This window comes from Kwoniella europaea, chromosome 2 (assembly GCF_036810445.1).
Source record: "Kwoniella europaea PYCC6329 chromosome 2, complete sequence".
NCBI classification, from domain to species: Eukaryota; Fungi; Basidiomycota; class Tremellomycetes; order Tremellales; family Cryptococcaceae; genus Kwoniella; species Kwoniella europaea.
The window spans coordinates 1696411-1716068 of record NC_089488.1 but is presented as its reverse complement, the minus strand read 5'-3'; the positions used below and the strand labels follow the sequence as shown (position 1 = coordinate 1716068).

The following is a 19658-nucleotide window of genomic DNA, read 5'->3' as shown; positions in this document are numbered from 1 at the left end:
TCAAGTCGTGGTGATGAGATAGTTGGGGGTATATAAAATGGAATGTTAGAGAAATACAAAAACAATCGATGATTTTTTTTCGCATGTTCTGGTCAACCTCCACTCAATGATCACAGTTCAATTGTTCAACGTTCATGTTCAACACTCGATGTAAATGTCACATGGATGAATTGATGCCAGTGTTCAAGCAGGATTGCATGCACAGTACTCGTGCAAGGTATTGAAGCGCCATTTCGTACATGGTACATAGTACATAGATGCTACAAGATGGAGGAATTATAAGCAATAAAGTTCTAATCAAAGAGCAAGAGGTGGGTCCGACTAATCCAAGAGCATAATCATACACCAATAAGCAAACAGAATGAACAAATACAGATACAAAAACAAATACATCAAATCAATCAACCCAAATCTCTCCGGTAAATGGAATATACCAATTTTGCACCTCACTTCTCCGGTAAGATAGGATCTGCCAAGACCAAATTACTACTCCCAGCACCACTGGCACCACCTTTACCAGCCTCCTTATCATTTGGAGATTCATCATCCGCAAATAAGACTCTAGCAGCCATACCCAAACTCGGTCTATCATCTTCTTGTGAATGTACTGTCTTCATGGGTGATGGTGAATGAGCGAGAAACATCATCAATTCAGCAGCATTCTTATCTTCTTCTCTCGTCCCTGTTCCCCCACCCCCAACTGTACCCGGCGTGCCCGTTGAACTTCCACTATCCGGTATTTTATGACGGGTATGTGAATTGGGTGTTTTCGTATTTATACTTATACTTGTCGTCCTACCTATCCCTCCTTTCGGAGTAGGTAACTTTAATGGTGAGGCAGGTATAGTAGGTGAGGTAGATCTATCTCTCTTGAACGCTTCAGGTATAGGTAATGAATGTGAAGAAAGTAAAAATGGAGCTGCGAGTACCGAAGAAGATCCGGTCGACGATTCCCCCAATCCATCATCTGATAATCCACCTGAAGATAACATATGAGTCAAAGCCTTGGCAGCATCGACATCTTGACTTGTAGTCGCAGCTACAACTTTTCTGTTAATGTAATTCGAATTTGAATGTGAATATGATCTCTTCTTTTTCGGTATCCCGGTCGATTTGGGGTTTTCATCAAACTTGTATCGTAACGGTGATGATGGACTTGCAAATCCATTCTTATGACCAACCGAAGTCGAAGACGAGCCGATTGAACTTGATGCTCTTCTATGTACACTCCCACTGGGGTGTTTCTGTCGATGTGGACTTAGAGGTAGACCCAATCCATTCAATCGACTCATCGTATATGCATCGTGATCGTCCGTCCTCGAGCGTTTCTTCGGACTGGATGGTGAAGGCGGATAACGTCCATGGGAAGGTGGTGGTAAGGGTTGCCATAGGACATCGATCAATTGCCATGGTCTAGAAGGTGATGGTGGCTCGTAAGGTATTGTCGATGTTCTACTTGGCGAGGAGACGATAGGTGAGGCAGGTAGTAAAGATGATTGTCGATTGCGTTGAGGTGTAGGAGGAGGTAATTTCTACAGGAGATAGCATAAGATAGTCAGGACTTGGTCAATTTCACACAGCCTTGGATATGATAGGATAGATTTACTTACAGTCTCGATCTCCTTGATGGACATATCTTTCCATCCGTGCGTAGCTTTTATCGAAGCTAATTCTAGACGTTGTTGAAGTGCTTGCATTTTCTATATCACAATACCGATCAAATTCAGTTTGGCAAACCATACCAAATACATGTTGTAGGAAAGAACTCACCTTCTCCATCTCCATCTTCTTCAAGAATCTATCAACGTCAACTCCAACACCTTTTCCGTTCCCATTATCATCACCGTTTCCATCCATGATCACCTCATCAGGATTATTCTGACTGTTCTCCACCAACGTCATCGAGCCTGATCCTGATCCAGAACCTAATGCAGATCTAGGTGAACTCGCACTCGCACTTGCACTTGCGCTGGCAGAAGCACTGGCAGATGGAGATGAAGGCGTGATTTCTCTCGATATCATCTGTATATCTTCGCCGTCTCTTGACGACGCAGTCAATGGGATCGGGTGAAGTGGTTGAGGTGTCTTGGGTGCTGGGGAAGTATGAGACGAGGGTGTGGAAGATGTCGTGAGAGGGAGTATGGCTGACATCTTGTCTTGCTTGTCCGAAAACGATCTACCTCTCTGTTCAGACTGTCTATCCAAATTCGATAACGGTGGCAATTCGTACGAACAAGCTTGCGATGATGGATATACCGACAAGCACGATTAAGCTACGAACGACACCAATGTGCAGAACAACGCGTTGCTAACTTGTGCTAAGTTGGTCGATACTATGGCGTCGTATGTGTGTGTGTGTGAACCTGGAACCTGACGAAATATCCGTTTTGCCGTTCTTCTATATGGACACGCGTTGAGATGATCTTCACTCTATTACCTGACTTCGCTCTCTCTTGATGATTGCACTGACAACTTCCAGGTGACTGTTATACTAATTGAGATACAGACTATGACAATATATGATGAGTGATGGATGGGTTAACTATTGATGCCAAAAACTAGCTTACTTCAGTCATACTGTCATCATGCGTAATCGCGCTTGCCATTGTTGCTCTAGTCGCGTCGTTGTACAGAGAGAGGTAGCTTAACTCGAGTAAAAAAAATTCAACGTAACATTCCTTATTCAGGTAACTTGTTGATCATCCCTACTTACCACAGACGGACATCTGCAATGAATCGCTGAATCCTTAAAAGGGTTTCGGAACTAGGGTAGACCAAAGTACAGAATGTCTCGGGTGGAAAAGATTGATAGAACAAGGAGAAATGCATCCGTATACTACAAGCATCTCTTGTATACAGGAGTGTGCATGATGGATACAACTGAGCAGGATGCGAGGGATTGCAGGTCAAGGACACGCGGTGATATCAGTCCACTTCGGTCAATGGCAGCAAAACGACCTCTAAGCAAACTCATGATGAATGGTATACATGCAATTGTTTATTAAATTCGTTCCAATGATTTTTACTTTACCTATGAACCCATATGAATTAAATGAAAGAGAGGAGATCATGTCATGCTTCTGAGATTATATTTATTGCATATAGAAGTAAACCTATTTCGCCTTTTCTAGATGATGGAATCTCAATCGTTTTTGGCGATTTTGCAACATTGGTTTGCAGGGTAGGTTGGTGTATTGTGTGTTGTATATCGTATTCTTGACAATTGAGCACTTCGTCTTGCCAAGTGTTATATTTCAATCTATCTAATCTGTCTTCTGTTGACTTGTTCTCTTCTTGTGGTATCCTTCATCTTGCCAAAAGAGTAAAACCGATCAATGATGTATCTCGCCCAATGGTTCAGCTTTGATCTCTGTATAATCAATCGTGCTGTCCTTCTCTTCATCCAATTCAGCTACCAATGCTCTGCACATGCACCCACACAGAACATCAGCCCCATGTACGTTTACTTTATGTTCTGTTATCAACTCACACATTGTCCCCTTTTATCATATACAGACCTAATGGGATCATTTCCACACCTTGATCTAATGAATATTCCCTCTCTACGCAATCTGCTAGTATCAAGTTGGTCCGGGGATCGTAGCCTTTGAGCTTACCCTGCAAGCTCAGAAGGATCATGTCAGCGATTGGTTCGAGCGTTAAATTATTGAGGAGGGTGAAAATGACAGTGGAGAACATATGTATTTGGTTATTGGAAGTTTTGATTTTACGAGCAGACCATTCATAGAGGGATAGATGATATGTGAATATAGATCAAGAGTCTCACTCACCACTATTATGCGACCATCGTAGAGGATGACTTGAACAAGGTCTGTTCGTACAATATGACGTTCCGTCAGCTTTGGCCCATTATTGACGCAAGAGATATGGTGTAAGCTCACGATCAACATAACTCTCTATAGAAGCCATTCTTCTTCTCCCTACTTTCTCGCTCCTTGGGGCGGTCTGGGCGTGGGTGAAGGAAGGAAGGAAGGACGTAGGACCTAGGTCGATCCGATGAATTCTCGTCTTGATTTGGAATTCTTTTGATCCTTCTTGTTCCTTCTAAATAGTAACGTATCTTATCTTCCGATCCGAAGTCTCTGTCCACTACCCTGTCTTTGAGTCGTTTTCGTTATGTATGTAAGATGAAAGAGAAGAAGATGGTCAGTATGAAACATCCTGATCATGCAGTGATCCAAGATCCCATTAATCCAGGCGCGTCTGCATGTCGAGTGGATAACCCCGCATATTGCCGGATTAGGCGTATGCTGGAAGCTGGATGCGGTGAAACCCTGAGCGAGTGATGGACATAGGTGCGCAGCGTGTCAACTCCCAACCCCCCGTACAAAACAAACCAACACCTCACTTTTTACCACTTCCCAATATGCAATCCAGCTATCAATCATAATCATAACCATAATCACCACCTCCCACTCACACTCTTTACCATCCTACCTTCCTCACCTTCATCTACACTACCATCTCCACCAACCAGACCAAAAATCACAACAGGAAGTATATCGTATAGCTCACCCTAACCAAACACCACCGACACATCGCTCAAGCCCCCTTCCTCAATCTCTCCTCTCGGTCCCTTTGAATCCCATCCCATCTCAAACTCTTCCTTCCTCCTTCATACCCATAACCAAACCGATACATCATGGCCACGACACACGTTATAGGATCGTCCAACCCCGGTGCCCACCTCACTTCCTCTGGCAGCCATTCATCAAGTTCGAGTAATATCGTAGGTGTACATTACAGAGTAGGCAAGAAGATTGGTGAAGGTTCTTTCGGTGTTATATTTGAGGGTGAGTCAGACCACTTCTCTAAATAGACGTCTGTCTATCAGTGAGATATAATGCTGACTCTCTTCTTGTGATAGGTACAAACTTGTTAAACTCTCAAACAGTCGCTATAAAATTCGTTAGTCCCTCTCCTTCGTTTCTACAAGTTGATCATATCATATCTGATATTGGTGGTATTGATACAATAGGAACCGCGTAAATCTGATGCACCTCAATTACGAGATGAATATAGAAGTTATAAGATATTATCAGGTTGTCGTATGTTTGATTCTCTTTCGGATCAAAGCTTTGACCGCCTCGGGTCAAAAACCTGAATAGAATGCTAACTTTCTTCTGTTCACTATAGTGGGCATCCCCCAAGTGTACTATTTCGGACAAGAAGGTCTCCACAATATACTTGTGATTGATCTATTGGGTCCATCGCTGGAAGATCTCTTTGATATGTGTGGAAGGAAGTTCTCGGTGAAAACTTGTTGTATGACTGCTAAACAGATGGTAAGTTCCCTTCCCCTTCCCCTTTCAACCGGGTCGGTCTGTGCGTAACCACCTTACCGGGATGTATACGTGCTAAACTTGGTTTTGTTTCACTACAGTTGTCAAGAGTTCAGACTATCCATGAGAAGAACTTGATTTATAGAGATATCAAACCTGACAATTTCCTGATTGGACGTCCGGGGACGAAAGGGGCGAATACTATACATGTCGTTGATTTTGGTATGGCAAAGCAATACAGGGATCCAAAGACGTGAGTGATGGGTCTATCTCCTAGTCACAGCTTGACTAACGTCCTACGGTGATCTATATAGCAAACAACACATCCCATACCGAGAGAGAAAGAGTTTGAGTGGAACGGCTAGATATATGAGTATAAACACTCATTTAGGTCGAGGTGAGTCTCACGTTGACATCGGAAGGTCAGTGCTGATATATTATCCTCTTAGAACAATCTCGTCGAGATGATCTGGAAGCTCTGGGCCACGTTTTCTTCTATTTCCTCCGAGGAGGACTTCCATGGCAAGGTCTTAAAGCTGCTACCAACAAGCAGAAGTACGAGAAGATCGGAGAGAAGAAGCAGACCACCCCCATTGCAGAGCTGGTAGAGGGATATCCTAGTCAGTTATCTCACGTGTCTTTTTTTCGGCGGACATCATAGCTGACGAGTTGATGTCCAGACGAGTTCTCGATCTACCTCAACTACGTAAGGAAGTTGACGTTTGATGAGACACCCGATTATGATTTCTTGAGGGGATTGTTCGATTTGGCATTGCAAAATATCGGAGATCAAGATGATGGGATGTACGACTGGATGTTGCTCAACGGTGGTAAAGGATGGGAGATGAATGGAAGACAGAGTGCCGCTCAGGCCGAGGTATCAAGACATAATACACGAACGAGAGACAGGGAGTATAGGGATAGAGTAGACAAGTTGAGGAATGGTTCAGCGGGTGGTCAACCATCACCATTGTAAGTATCCTTGAACCTCTTTTGACGAAGACAAACTTGGTTGACTGATGATATATAGGAAACAAAGGAAATCTGGAGCGGGGTCTGGATTACCCAACGCCTCCAACCAAGCTATCATTGGTGTATCTGCTCCATCACCTTTACCTCAATCCAGAAGACAATCACAACAAGGGAATGGAAATGGTAACACCGGTGGCGGAGGTGGATCAGCTCATCCATTCGCCTCTGCCAACGCTTTACATCCCGATCGAAATGATTCTTACGATCCTTCCAACGTCGCTATACCCTCTCAAGCGGGATTGCAAGCTATCTCACCTATGCATGTCAATTCCCGACCTGGCAATACGGCTGCCAACAGCCAGCAAGTGGGAGGCGAGGGTGATTACGGTAATGGAAGGGCGGACAAGGGAGGTAATGGGTTCATCAAGCTGTTGACTTGTGGTTGTTTCCGTTAGAGATGGGAGGTGAGTTAAACCTGTTGGTGTATGGTATACAATCACACTGATGTATCTTGGATAGATCAGTAAAACTGTTATACATCATTCAGAAAATACTTCCACTGGGAAAGAGTGCATTATACTCCAGCCTATTCTCGTTGTCTCATGACTAAGTCTCCAAAAGATCAAGAGATATTGCATTCGACTTTTGGTCTCTTCTTACTCTTACTACTACTACTACTACTACTTTGTAATACTTTTTCTGCCATTGTTTATGCTTGTTCGTTCCATTCCACCCGATATACCAACATCTCATTTCTTGATAACACAGAGTCTGCTTGATTGGCATTTTAGATTTGATTCCAACATTCAACCACCTCAAGTTAGATAAACATATATATACCATTTTAATTATATTCACATGATGATGATGATGATGTAGTTTTGCTTGTTTCTCTTCTTTTGTTTTTGTCATTTGGTTTCTTTAGAGTACGAGGTTTTGATCTTAATGACTCACATACAGTACGCAATTATATATGGGTATGAGTATGAAATGGATATATATATATACCCCGCTGTCCTGTGTCAGTCATGCTGTGTTTCAGGTCAGTCTCTGGGTACGACGCGTCATAGCATAGCACGATGAATTGGTAAGTTGGTACCTGTAGCTGTTATTTTCGAATTTATTTTCGTTTGTTCTTGTTCTTCCTTACACTGAAACATTTGCCACCGTAATGACTATCCCATTCTTCTCCCCTTCAACGCCTTTTGGCCCTTTCCAACCCCTCCATGAATACGCCATCGCCAACGCAGAGAGTATATCATGGGATAATTGGTACAACCTTTTCGTCATTCCTCTTGTACCGCTCTATATCCAGGCTTTGCTTCTGCGGTATGAAGGGACAAGGTATTATAGGATTGCCGTGGGGGTTGTAGGAATAACGTTGTTGGGGAGAGCAGTAGTTGGATATAGGTTTACTCGTAAGTTCATGTTTGTATTGTTTGCACCAACACACATCTTCCAATCACCTAATGGAATCGAAACAAACCGTCCGATCATCCTTCTCTACTATCAGCCTTAAGTACAAGATTTACTGACTATATTTTTTTTGATCGATCTGCAGAACCATGGTTCAACGCACTCAACAACGGCATAGCTATCGGAGTGATGCATCTTATAGCTCGATATTTAGAATTCGGATTCATAGAAGGACCTTTGGTCGATAGGTATTTCGAAGCTAAAGGTAGACATCCCTTGATTGGCGCAATGGACGTAGCTATCAACGCGAGGTGGATAGGTTTAGGTGCGATTGATTTAGATCATAAAGGCAAGGTTGATCCTGGACATATCCACCTCAATAACGGTAACGGTAGCGGTAATGGACATATATCACCTTCGAAAGATGATACAGATGTGATAGATGGTGGATTGGAATTCTCAAGTACCCATCAGACCATACCGAATATGGAAGAAGGAGAAAGAGCCAAAGAAAGTTGGTTACTCTGGCCTACCGTTAGACGTACGCTATTCCAGGCTGTCGTACGACATGGTTATCTGGCACTTAGGAATTACGCGATATTCGATACTGCTCTATATCTTATAAGGTACTTTGGACGAACTACCATCGGAGCGGATCATCCAGTCCCCAACGCTCTATATAGATTCTCTCATGAGAATCGATTTATCATCCTACCTTGTTTGAAAGGGTTTGTCAAAGAAGAACAATTGATCGCCCCATGGTACATTGTCGAAATCGTCACTTCCATTAGCGTCGCTTCGGGCGTATGGCTAGGTATATCATCGGGGTATCATCTGATAGGAGCGATACTTGTTGGAACGGGATTATGGGAGACGGAATCCTGGGAAGTAGATTTGTTCGATTCGCCCTTGTTGGCGGATAGTCTTTTGGACCTTTGGGGTAGGAGATGGCATCAGTTCTTCAGGGTGAGTCATCTTTCATCTAATCTATCACAGTCACAATCTCCGTCTCCATCTATATCTCAGCGCTATATCTTCCTTTTTCTCGTATACTTCTCAACTCTTCTTCGTCAAGCCAATGACAAACTCATCGAACATCACTGACCCCTCCCTCCCCCACACAGCACCACTTCATCCTCTATTCCACCCTCATCCTCCGTCTATTCCATCTCCCCGTTAATTCAGGTTCCACCCTCTTCTTGTCATTCATCCTTTCCGGCCTGATGCACTCCATAGGTCAATTCACTATGAACCCCCATCCACCCCTATTACCCATTTTCCTCATGTTCCCCCTAAGTGGGATGGGATGTTCGTTGGAAGTTGTCTTTAAGCGAATGACAGGTAAAAAAGTTGGTGGGATTTATGGGAGGATATGGGTGTGGATAGCGATGTTGGCTGTTGGTAGGCTGGGGACGAGAGCCTGGTTAGAATCTGGTGTTGGAGGTAGTTATCTGACTCCTCCGGGGGCTGGGGAATGGTTGGTCAAGAATTTGGTAGAACCGTATCTGATAGGCAAAGTGTAGGATCTGATCATATGGAGTTAAAGAGAATAGTGGAAGGGTGGAAGGGTGGATCTCAGGATCTCATGTACATATACATAATTTTATAATAATCCTGCTCATATCACAGCATACTCGTATAGAATGATCATACTTCATAGCTCACTCGGATCGGAATAGATTATACTATGACAATCATATCATCCGGGATGTATATCATAATGTATATGGCTGTCATATCTTTGATCTGTGGCTGTAGTCCGATATCAAGTCTTGAGTATCACATCTTCATCTTGTCTTCAAAGGAAGACGGCTCGATATGGTGGATCAACATCACATCATGGTGAACACCGAAATTTCTTTGAATCGGATACCGATCGGACCGGAGATCACTTGCACCCTTGCATCGCACAGATCATCTTCAACTCGGATGAATATTTGACAGTGAACGAACAGATTGTAAAGATACAGAAACATCGAGCACGGTACTGAGCAAGTACCCTTCTTGCATCCTAGTCTGTTCCGATGTGAGGTGCAAAGTTGTTAGGGAAGACAAACTTACGATAAACGAGCTGCCCTATACGAAACGATACGAGCCTGCCCTTCCCTTTCACTATGTCGCACTGACCACCTTCGGGTATTGATGTTGACGCTATGTCCTCTTCTTTGGGCTTTCTTAGACTAGTAATTAGGTTATAATGATACAATGAGAGGAGTAAGGATAGTCAAAGTGTAAACTCTATTTAAATTGTTACTTGACTACCATAACACCATCAATGTTGGAATAGACGCTGACATGTTGACATCAATTCATTTCAAGATCATACAGAAAGTAATTAGCAGACTTTTAGATCGATTGATATACACGAACCAAGTGAGATAGAAATTGAGCTAAAGGAAGAAAGAAGGAAGGAAGGAAGTGGATTCAGCACATCTAGCTAGAATAGATATCTACACGAAATCACGAAAGTCAAATATCAAGATTGGATTTGGATTGCTTTGAATTTTGGACGATACTCTTGCTGTTATCAAGATTTGAAGAGATATTGTGTCACACTGGCAGAACGAAAACAGATTTAACACCAAGGGGAATCGAACATCATTTGTAAGAACGATTCTTGGGAAATAACCAGGTATTAATCTTATGTGAAGATCAAAAGAACAACATTAGTAGAGTTTAAATAGGAATAAGCTATATTCACTATGAGAGTATTCCAAGTGAGTCAACTCTTCTTTCATTGATCCTCCAGTTGACAACCCATATTGCGATTCGCTGATAGACGGCTCTGTTTTTGACAGTGCGCAGTGATGGGTTCAGGAGGAGTAGGTAAATCAGCTATAACAGTAAGGTTCATCCATGGATCTTATCTAGAATGGTATGATCCCACGAGTGAGTGACCAAACATGCTGTAAGAAGGGATATCGAAGCTGATCGCAAGATGATTTGGCTGATTGCAAAAATAGTTGAAGATTCTTGTTCGTACAGTCTAGCTGTCTCCTTCGATCGATGATGAACAGCTGATAGAAGGGAGTGGTTATAGATCGTAAACAGTTTAGTGTAGATAATCAACCTTGCCTACTTGAGATTTTAGATACAGGTCAGTAGTACTATACTCCTCTCCTCGTTATTGCTGTGTGTAGACTCAGATTAACCCTTGATGATACCTATTCTTTATATACAGCCGGTATAGATCAGTATCTAACGTTGAATGATATGTTCATACGCGAATCAGAAGGGTTCGTCTTAGTGTTCTCGTGAGTGAGGTCGTACTCTCTTGTGGAGGGAATGTGTGACATACAAAGCTGATATCAATTACCATTCTCTCCTACTCAAAGCCTGTGTCAAAGAGATACATTCGAAGAGATCATACGTACCTACGAAGCCATAAGGCGTATCAAATTACCAGAGGGTAATCAAATCGTACCGTTGGTGATAGTAGGGAGTGAGTCGACCCCTCTAAATTTCTGATTTTTGACTGATTTTTTTTCTCACGCCATAGACAAGTCAGATTTGATAGATGAGAGAGAAGTAGATACGACCGAAGGTGAGAAATTGGCTATGGAATGGAAATGCAGTTATTATGAGACTTCAGCGGTGAGTAATTTCTGAAGACTGCATCGGTTGTTCACCTCGCCCACAAGAAGAATCAACGTCATCAAAAGTCAAAGAGAGAAATATGATACAGTGGATTAAAGGCAGACAGAATGGAAAAGTTTCAGAGTGCAGAGATACAAGAAAAGAAAGGGCCTCTATCCCACGAATCATCTATATACTGATAGTATGAACTGGTATGTCTTTAGCGAACATCAACCAACATCTCACTAGTGTTCGAAGATATAGTCCGCCAATTACGTCGTAATGACCTGATACGCAGACAGGAGAGGGAGAGGGATCCGAATCATAGTAAAAGGAAGAGAATGAAAAGTAAGAAATGCGTTATACTGTAAGCGGGGTGAAAAAGATATGGGAGATTAGATACGGGTTGGAATTCTACACATGTATATGGATGTGGAAGATAGACAAATGGTATAATGATAACTGTGGTAAAGGATATACAGTACCTGTGGATATGTACAAAGATAGATACACGAGATTAACACTAAGACAATGCATCAATATAATGACATCTCCAGCGATCTGACATAGGTAGTATTTGTCTAATATCAAAGATCAACACCAATGCATTTTTTGAAAGAAAAGGTGGTATGGTATATATATGGAAAGATACGACGAAAAAACATGTTTACCAACCATCTATTGTGATCTAACTTTCTCTCTCTTCGTCCACTTGGATCTATCAATCTATTGTCTCTACTTCCTTTTTTTTTGTCTACTACACCTACACTTAATCCTTCTTGACCTTCCTACTTCCATCTTTATTCATCACCATACTAATCCACTTCAACACCTCATCGATCACAATGACAGGAGCTGAGATCACCAATACCGCGATCCATTCTTCCTTATTCAAGGCGGTGATCCTAAACATAGTTCGGAAGAATGGTACATAGAGGATCATAAAGTGTAATGCCATTGAGAGAGCAATCGAAGCGACGAGGTAAGGGTTGGTCCATAATGGCAATACGAATAACGATTCATTCTCCGATAAGGAATTGCAAGCGTTGAACATTTCGATCACTACTAAGATCGAAAGTGAGACTGTCGTAGCTCGCATGGAGGGGAGACCGGTGAACATTGAACAATCGAGGTGAGGGAAGGTGGAAGAACATTGATGGAAGTGGGTCTACAAGATGGTTCAAGTGATTAGCTCATGAACAATCGTATGAAAAAGTAGTAACGCTGTGATGACCTATATATCCGATGAAGTGAACGACTTACCAATTCGTGGAAACTGATCTGTGGACCAGCAGAGTAAAACATGAACCACCACGCATATCCAAATACCGTTGCCGCACCGACGTACGTCCCAATAACCATATATCTAAAGAACAGCCATCCTCCGACTAAAGGTTCCTTCGATGATCTAGGTGGAGTTCGCATAATCTGATGATCTGGAGGGTTAAATCCCAATGCAGTAGCTGGTAAACCATCCGTGATCAAGTTAACCCAAAGAAGTTGAACGGGGATTAACGCTTCTGGCATTCCCAGTAAGACAGTCAAAAAGATCGATACTACTTCACCGATATTTGACGAAATCAAATATCGGATGAATTGTTTGGTATTGTTATAAATTGCTCGACCTTCTTCAACGGCTTTTTCAATAGTTGCGAAATTATCGGTGGCCAATACCATATCAGCAGCGAGTTTCGCTACGTCTGTTCCTGAACCCATAGCAATTCCGATATCTGCTTTCTTCAATGCGGGAGCATCATTCACTCCATCTCCTGTCATGGCTACTACCAGACCTAAACCTTGGAGCAAATCGACCAGTTGAGATTTATGTGTAGGTTCGGTTCTTGAGAACAAAGAGGCCCTTTGAACAGCTAGGATCTTCTCTTCTTGTGATAACGCATCAAGCTCTTTTCCAGTGTACGATTTACCAGTTAGATCTTCATCTTTACCAAATACGCCAATCTCTCTGCATATCGTCTCAGCCGTGTTCTTGTTATCTCCAGTGATGACGATAGTTCTAATTCCGGCAGTTCGACATTTCGCAATGGCATCTCTGACCTCGGGTCGAGGAGGGTCGAGCATTCCTACCAATCCGACAAAAGTCATATCCCTTTCAAATTTCACATAATCCTCAGCAGAGTTGGTCTTGTAGTGAGAAACATCGTTATCAGATTCGTCGACATAGGCGAGAGCGAGAGTTCGAAGACCTTTGTGACCGTATTCAAGTTGTTTCTCAGCGAGCTTGGTTCGAAGCTCAGAGGTGAGTTCGGATACACCGGTAGGGAGGATGACCTTGCTGCATCGCTCGATGACAGATTCAGGTGCACCTTTGACGAGAAGTGAGGTACCGGAGGGAGATTGGGCGAGAACAGACATGGATTTTCGATCACGAGTGAATTCAAAGGTCAATACTCGCTTGACTCGGGTTTCGTAGTGATCGTTGACAGCAGTAGCTCGAGCTTGAGGACCAAGATTGGCAAGACCAGTGTTGAACGAATCGGAATCAGAAGCGAGCTTTTCGACAAGGACTTTGAGAGCAGCCTCGGTAGGTTCACCAACGTTTGTGTATGTATCAGATTCCTGAAATGACTATGTCAGCTAGAAATTTTTGCTCAATGCTCAGTCCACTCACAGCATGGTAAGCGATCTTGGCATCATTACAGATAGCACTAATCTCGACAAGCTTGTTGACAGGAGCGGTTCTCACAGCGGTCTTCTCGGCATGTTGACCATCAAGAGTAGTGATAGAGCCAGTAGGTGCAAAAGTCGTTCCGCCAACTTGGTATTCGGCGAAACCAGTACCATCACAAGTAAGGAATCGAGCAACACTCATTTGGTTGGTTGTAAGAGTACCTGAACATAATCTTCAGCTAATCGGGCACCGAAGACGCAATGACCGAAGCTGACTTACCAGTTTTGTCTGAACAAATGACATTTGTACAACCTAGAGTCTCCACACTAGGCAAATTCCTAACGATAGCACCTCTTTTAGCCATCTTCTTAGTTCCTAAAGCGAGACAAGCGGTAATGACGGCAGCGAGACCTTCGGGGATAGCAGCGACTGCAAGGGCGACGGCAATTTTGAGATAATAGATAGCACCACTGAGCCAACCATGATGACTTGGATCATTGAAATGACGGATATTAACTAGCCAGACGAGAATACAGATCACCGAGATGACCTTGGCGAGTTGATCTCCGAAATCATCCAACTTTCGTTTCAATGGAGTCTTCTCTTCCTCTTCGTCATCCTTGGAGATACTCGAATGGATAGCACCGATAGCTGTTCTTGAACCAGTTAAAGCGACTACAGCTTTCGCCGCACCGTTGACAACAGTCGTTCCGGAGAAAAGCATATTGACCATATCTTGCTTGACGGCAGCTTGATCTTTGACGATTCCCTCGGATTTACCAACAGACATTGATTCTCCCGTTAACATGGCTTGGTCGACTCGGAATGACGATGATGAGAATGACAAGATCCGACAATCGGCGGGTATACGATCACCGACGTGGACAGAAATGATATCTCCTGGTACGAGTTCGGAAGCGGGTACTTTGGCTAATCGTCCGGAACGTATCACCGAAGCTTCATCTGGAGAATATTCTCTAAGTGCCTGTGGGGGGATGACAACAGATATCAGCTTACGATTGGTGGGATAGCTGAGTAAGCGATATCTCTACTCACATCAATAGCCTTTTCAGCGTTGGTTTCCTGTACAACACCGACGGTAGCGTTGGCGATCAATATCAACAAGATGACAGAAGGTTCCACAAAAGCTGTCAACCATGATCCTCCAGGTTCCGATACATCTTCAAAGAGTGCTAAAACGAATGATACGACTGCTGAACCGAGGAGGATAAGGACTAGTTGATCTTTAAATTGAGCAATGATGAGCTTGAAGAGGGATGTAGGGGGTGATTCAGGTAGGGCTATAAGCGTAGTGAGTCAGTCATGATCATGTTGTATCGATACCTTTGTCTACCGCCCTACGACTATCTGACCATGACAGCTCTTGCGAGCCGAGTCACTCACAATTCTCCCCATAAGCCTCCCTATTCCTCTTGACCTGCTCTTCTGTTAAACCAGTCTCAGCGTTGGTCCCGAAGTACGCGAGGGCATCTTCCGGTGTGAACGTCCAAGCATTCGCCAACATCTCGATGGCGTGATGAGCGGATCAACGAGAACAAAGGAGGGGTGAGTGAGACGATTGATAATCGCCAAGTCCAGCTAGCGTATCTGTTTTTATCGCTTTACGAGTCGACAGAAAATGGTTGGAATCGTTTCTGCGAAGCCTTCAATGGTCTGCTGAGCTCGATGGTGGCCTGAAGAATATAATTACAATGACTGGGCTGAGCTGCTATGAGCTTGTGTTCAGAGAGATATTGAGAAAGAAAAGTCTAGAAGAGGTGTGTGTTACAGTAATCTTTTTTCCAGATGCCACGTCGAAGAATTCAGTGACACGTTAGTACAATGTTCCTGTCATTACTCGGACATCACCGCTTCATGTCACGAACCCATGCAATCGTGGGAAAGTACGAGGTGAATCAACCTCCACTCTGCAAGTGCAAGTGCCTTCGTACGAAGAGTTTGGGAGGAATGTCACCCTTATATAACCATAACCCACTTTCTCAACCCTTTCTTCCTTCTCTCACTCTGCATGTTCCTCTAAACATATCTTGCATTCTTGAATCAGACAGTGATACTATCCGAGATGGCTTCCACAACAGCAAAATACATTCCACCATGGCAACGAGCCGGATACACCCCCTCAACATCTTCCAACGACTTACCTCCACCTAGACCAAGGTGGAATAACAGACCTACTCCCAAAGACCTATACTCTCAGACTGACCTTCTCAACATCTTCAATCATCCTCAAGACTCCACCTTGACCTTCTTCTCCTACTCTTTGCCTCCTCGACCCCCGCGACCAGAGTACGACCCTACCCACACACCCGAAAGTCCACCTCTCCCGCCTAGTCCACCTCCACTTGCCCCTCCTCACCCTTTGGGCTATCTCGTCAGCTACGTGGTACTCTTTGGAAACGCACATCCAGCATGGAGCGACGAGCATGAGATCTGGACTCATACCAATGCTGATAAGCTGATCGAGGATTACGAAGGGAAGAGGAAGAATTTTGATAGACCTATACCGGTGTTTAGGTCTTGGAGAGGGCATGATCACAGAGCGGAATTTGAATTTATCGGATGGTGGTGAGTCAGCTAACAGATTAAGAGTCTTTCGAAAATATACCCTCATAGCTGACTGTCTAACAATGATCCTCAGGAAGATGGACTTGCTTGAAATTGTGCAGCCGCAATCGGACGAATTGAAGAGAATGATGAAGGAGAAAGAGAAGAGTAAGGGTGAGTGTATACTAGTTTGATCGGTTGTTGCGTTCAAAACATACCTCATACTGATTTTATACACTCCATCAATCAGGATACGGTCGAAATGGACGAACAGCATCTGCATGGGCCGAATCCCTCTCTTTTCAATGGATCAAGCTCAAATTCATCAAAACCACCGAGACTTTGAAAGAACCAAAGGAGCTGGGCGAGAAGGAGGGAGAGAAGTATCTTTTAACAGTTGGCAATCTCGATGAAGAAATCAAGGTGTTAGAAAAATCTCAAGTTGGTGGTGACTGATTGCTTAATTGATTGGTTGATCATATTTTGCGCCCTAGATTATGTGATACCAGATGAGAAACCAAATTAACGATTAATGATATTCATGAATTTGATGAGAGATCTGTGTAGGTTGGCTTTGTGAGACATCTTTTTTCTCACAACGATACGACTTGTCAATTACGCAGTCGAGAGTCGTGTAGTAAATCATTTGTACATGCGAGCATGACTAGTCACTTCATCTTTCTGATGCAATATCTGTTTACATTTCCACTTTATTTCCTCCCCACTCGTATCGTATCTACCATACACAATCTCCACTCTCCATATTCAATATGTCTACTCATACCAAAGAACCCATCTTGAATGAGGAGTTGAAGGTTCTGAGGGAGTATGAGAGTGGTGTATGGAAGGTTGAGAATGGATCGAGATGATCAAGATCAAGGGAAAATGATTTGTGACAGGTTAAGAGATATAAAGAATTGGTAAGATGAAATGCTGAATTATTTATCATGTTCATAATCAACATGAGTAACTGCTTATCAGTAGATGGAAGTAGTAAGTAAATATCATCAGGCTTAGTATCATACATACCCTAGAAGTAGAATATTATACGTACCATATGCGAAATCACTATTCTATACCATACCTACCCTATACCATCTACGCATAATACGATACCTAATTAATAGTATATCCACCATCCACTACCCAACTTGCCCCCTGCACGAAACTTGCTTTCTCCGAACTTAGGAATACGACCACATCGGCAACTTCTTCAGGTGTACCCATCCTCTTCATGGGTGCGATATTGATTGATTCGGTAAGATCCATTGGAGCTTGTAAGTCCTTTTCACCTTCTTTGAGAGCTGGTCGAAGGCCGTTGTCCGTCATGGGAGTATGGATTATTCCTAGATGCAAGTGCCATCAGTATCTTTATGTGGTGGGGTGTATACTTGTAGCTGAAGGAGGCGAAGAGGAAGATCGATCACTCACCTGGACATACAGCGTTGACTCTGATTTGGTATGGCGATGCGTCAATTGCATCGCAGCGTGTTAAACCCATTACGGCTGATTTGGAAGCGCAATATATAGCTGAAGAAGCACGAGCATCGTCAGCATGACCAGTGTTGACATCGAACACAAGACGATACACATCCTTCTATCAACCAACTTGCTTTAGGTAGATGGAATACAGTGTACTGTCGTAGACTCTGGAATACTCACGAGCATCAGGTCTTCCTACTACTCCCAACTGACTAGCGATATTAACAATACTACCTCTCTGTCTTCTTACTCCCTCTAAACCATCTTTACTGGGTATTTCTTGGGATTTCATTATCTCTAATTCCTTCTTTGAACAATACCATAACGCTCTATAATTGATATCAGTGATCTTATCGAAATCACTCATCTCACTTTGATCAGAAGGTTTGTTGTTCCCCGATATCCCCGCGCAATTGACCGCATAATCCAATCTACCATATTTACTCCTTACTTCATTGAATAGATGGTCCATGAAAGATGTACTTGATATATCACCGTCGATGGATAAGATCTCACATTTGCTAGGACCAGAGGCTGAATTGATAGAAGATATAGTTTGATCCAAGCCTTTTCTGTTTATATCTGTTAAGACGAGCTTGGTTATGCCTGATGAAGCGAAGGCTCGAGAGATTGCAGCGCCGATACCTATACCATGAAGTGGGAACATTCAGCTTCGGATATGTGGAGACTGGGTGTTTGGGAGTTGTCATTATGAAGGGTTCAGGACTCACCACAACCACCTGCACCTGTGATAAGAGCTACACCGGATAACATACTGTTTTGTTTTTCTGTCTTTTCGTTGTCCTTGATCTGGATAGCAAGTGGTTTAGAACAAATGGTGTGCAAGGGAAAGTGACAGATCACGAAGTTGGGTATAATTAGTATGATGAAGTGAGTGTGATATTCAACGTTTCGTTGTAAGGGGATTCCATTGATTGCTATCTTATCGCGTCGAGCAAGTATTGCCGGACCCAGCGTTCCGGTCATTTTCCCGAAATTAACCACGGTACTGGCACATATGATAGGCGATCATTCTTCACTCTGAGTTGATATGGAAGCGTCTCAGAGTCCACTCGAGTTATGCGAGTTTCTATGATGATTCGACAATGCTACTAAGAACAGCGATGAAAGAGACTTCACCGTCTTCGACTCCTTGTCCATCATGTAATTCAACATTGTTGCTGATCCGGATTATCCGGAGTTGGTACGAGTACTCGTACAGCTTGCTACGCGTCTGCGCGTATCAAGATTTCAAACATCACCAATTGCACTGCTATCTACTAAGTGCTCTCTCGTCCGATGTGATTCACTATAACATACGAAACAACCGTCACCGCGGGCAGCACTATAAGCTTGTTGACCCATCCTACCATGAACATGAAGGGACAACAAGCAAGAAGGAGGAAAACTCCTGCGATGCTTGGCGCTGCGAAGACGACCGATTGAGCTTCGGAGATATACGACTAGGCTGTGTATCATGTTGATTGATATTTTACCTGTGCTAGCACTAACCATGCAAATATGAGCCATAAGCCAAATCCGAATTGGGGATCACAAGCATCAAAGAAGGACAACAACACCTTTGATCATCAACCTCGATCATCACTTGACATCACTCATTCTTCTTCGTACATCATCTCGTCTCCTCTTACACCTCTGTTTTCAACTCTAACCTGTACTTACCATTCGCCACCTTGCGAGAGTCCTGTAGATCT

The 19658-nt window shown here is 43.3% G+C and overlaps 8 protein-coding genes across 8 annotated transcripts; 4 read left to right on the top strand and 4 right to left on the bottom strand.

Moving 5' to 3' along the window:
- Positions 1 to 446: 446 nt before the first annotated feature.
- On the bottom strand, positions 447 to 2151 carry V865_006982 (uncharacterized protein; the record flags this gene model as incomplete). Its single annotated transcript, XM_066230738.1, has 3 exons — positions 447 to 1532; positions 1611 to 1700; positions 1771 to 2151. The coding sequence occupies 3 exons, from the start codon at positions 2149 to 2151 to the stop codon at positions 447 to 449; spliced, it is 1557 nt and encodes a 518-aa protein (XP_066086835.1).
- A 1181-nt stretch (positions 2152 to 3332) lies between these two features.
- V865_006981 (uncharacterized protein) lies at positions 3333 to 3930 on the bottom strand (the record flags this gene model as incomplete). Its single annotated transcript, XM_066230737.1, has 4 exons — positions 3333 to 3423; positions 3491 to 3618; positions 3792 to 3832; positions 3903 to 3930. The coding sequence occupies 4 exons, from the start codon at positions 3928 to 3930 to the stop codon at positions 3333 to 3335; spliced, it is 288 nt and encodes a 95-aa protein (XP_066086834.1).
- A 733-nt stretch (positions 3931 to 4663) lies between these two features.
- V865_006980 (uncharacterized protein) lies at positions 4664 to 6730 on the top strand (the record flags this gene model as incomplete). The annotated part of the gene is made up of 9 exons (XM_066230736.1): positions 4664 to 4814; positions 4889 to 4929; positions 5000 to 5069; positions 5158 to 5306; positions 5405 to 5556; positions 5618 to 5700; positions 5753 to 5923; positions 5984 to 6275; positions 6334 to 6730. 9 exons carry the CDS (start codon positions 4664 to 4666, stop codon positions 6728 to 6730), a joined length of 1506 nt encoding a protein of 501 aa, XP_066086833.1.
- A 716-nt stretch (positions 6731 to 7446) lies between these two features.
- Positions 7447 to 9214, top strand: V865_006979 (uncharacterized protein; the record flags this gene model as incomplete). The annotated part of the gene is made up of 3 exons (XM_066230735.1): positions 7447 to 7693; positions 7837 to 8657; positions 8816 to 9214. 3 exons carry the CDS (start codon positions 7447 to 7449, stop codon positions 9212 to 9214), a joined length of 1467 nt encoding a protein of 488 aa, XP_066086832.1.
- Positions 9215 to 10393: 1179 nt separating this feature from the next.
- V865_006978 (uncharacterized protein) lies at positions 10394 to 11638 on the top strand (the record flags this gene model as incomplete). The annotated part of the gene is made up of 7 exons (XM_066230734.1): positions 10394 to 10408; positions 10490 to 10580; positions 10732 to 10788; positions 10873 to 10945; positions 11027 to 11133; positions 11191 to 11285; positions 11492 to 11638. 7 exons carry the CDS (start codon positions 10394 to 10396, stop codon positions 11636 to 11638), a joined length of 585 nt encoding a protein of 194 aa, XP_066086831.1.
- Positions 11639 to 12036: 398 nt separating this feature from the next.
- V865_006977 (uncharacterized protein) lies at positions 12037 to 15421 on the bottom strand (the record flags this gene model as incomplete). Its single annotated transcript, XM_066230733.1, has 6 exons — positions 12037 to 12435; positions 12531 to 13844; positions 13897 to 14117; positions 14176 to 14881; positions 14953 to 15197; positions 15301 to 15421. The coding sequence occupies 6 exons, from the start codon at positions 15419 to 15421 to the stop codon at positions 12037 to 12039; spliced, it is 3006 nt and encodes a 1001-aa protein (XP_066086830.1).
- Positions 15422 to 15979: 558 nt separating this feature from the next.
- On the top strand, positions 15980 to 16917 carry V865_006976 (uncharacterized protein; the record flags this gene model as incomplete). Its single annotated transcript, XM_066230732.1, has 3 exons — positions 15980 to 16482; positions 16556 to 16635; positions 16712 to 16917. 3 exons carry the CDS (start codon positions 15980 to 15982, stop codon positions 16915 to 16917), a joined length of 789 nt encoding a protein of 262 aa, XP_066086829.1.
- Positions 16918 to 17577: 660 nt separating this feature from the next.
- V865_006975 (uncharacterized protein) lies at positions 17578 to 18717 on the bottom strand (the record flags this gene model as incomplete). The annotated part of the gene is made up of 4 exons (XM_066230731.1): positions 17578 to 17807; positions 17893 to 17991; positions 18124 to 18588; positions 18675 to 18717. 4 exons carry the CDS (start codon positions 18715 to 18717, stop codon positions 17578 to 17580), a joined length of 837 nt encoding a protein of 278 aa, XP_066086828.1.
- Positions 18718 to 19658: the final 941 nt, after the last annotated feature.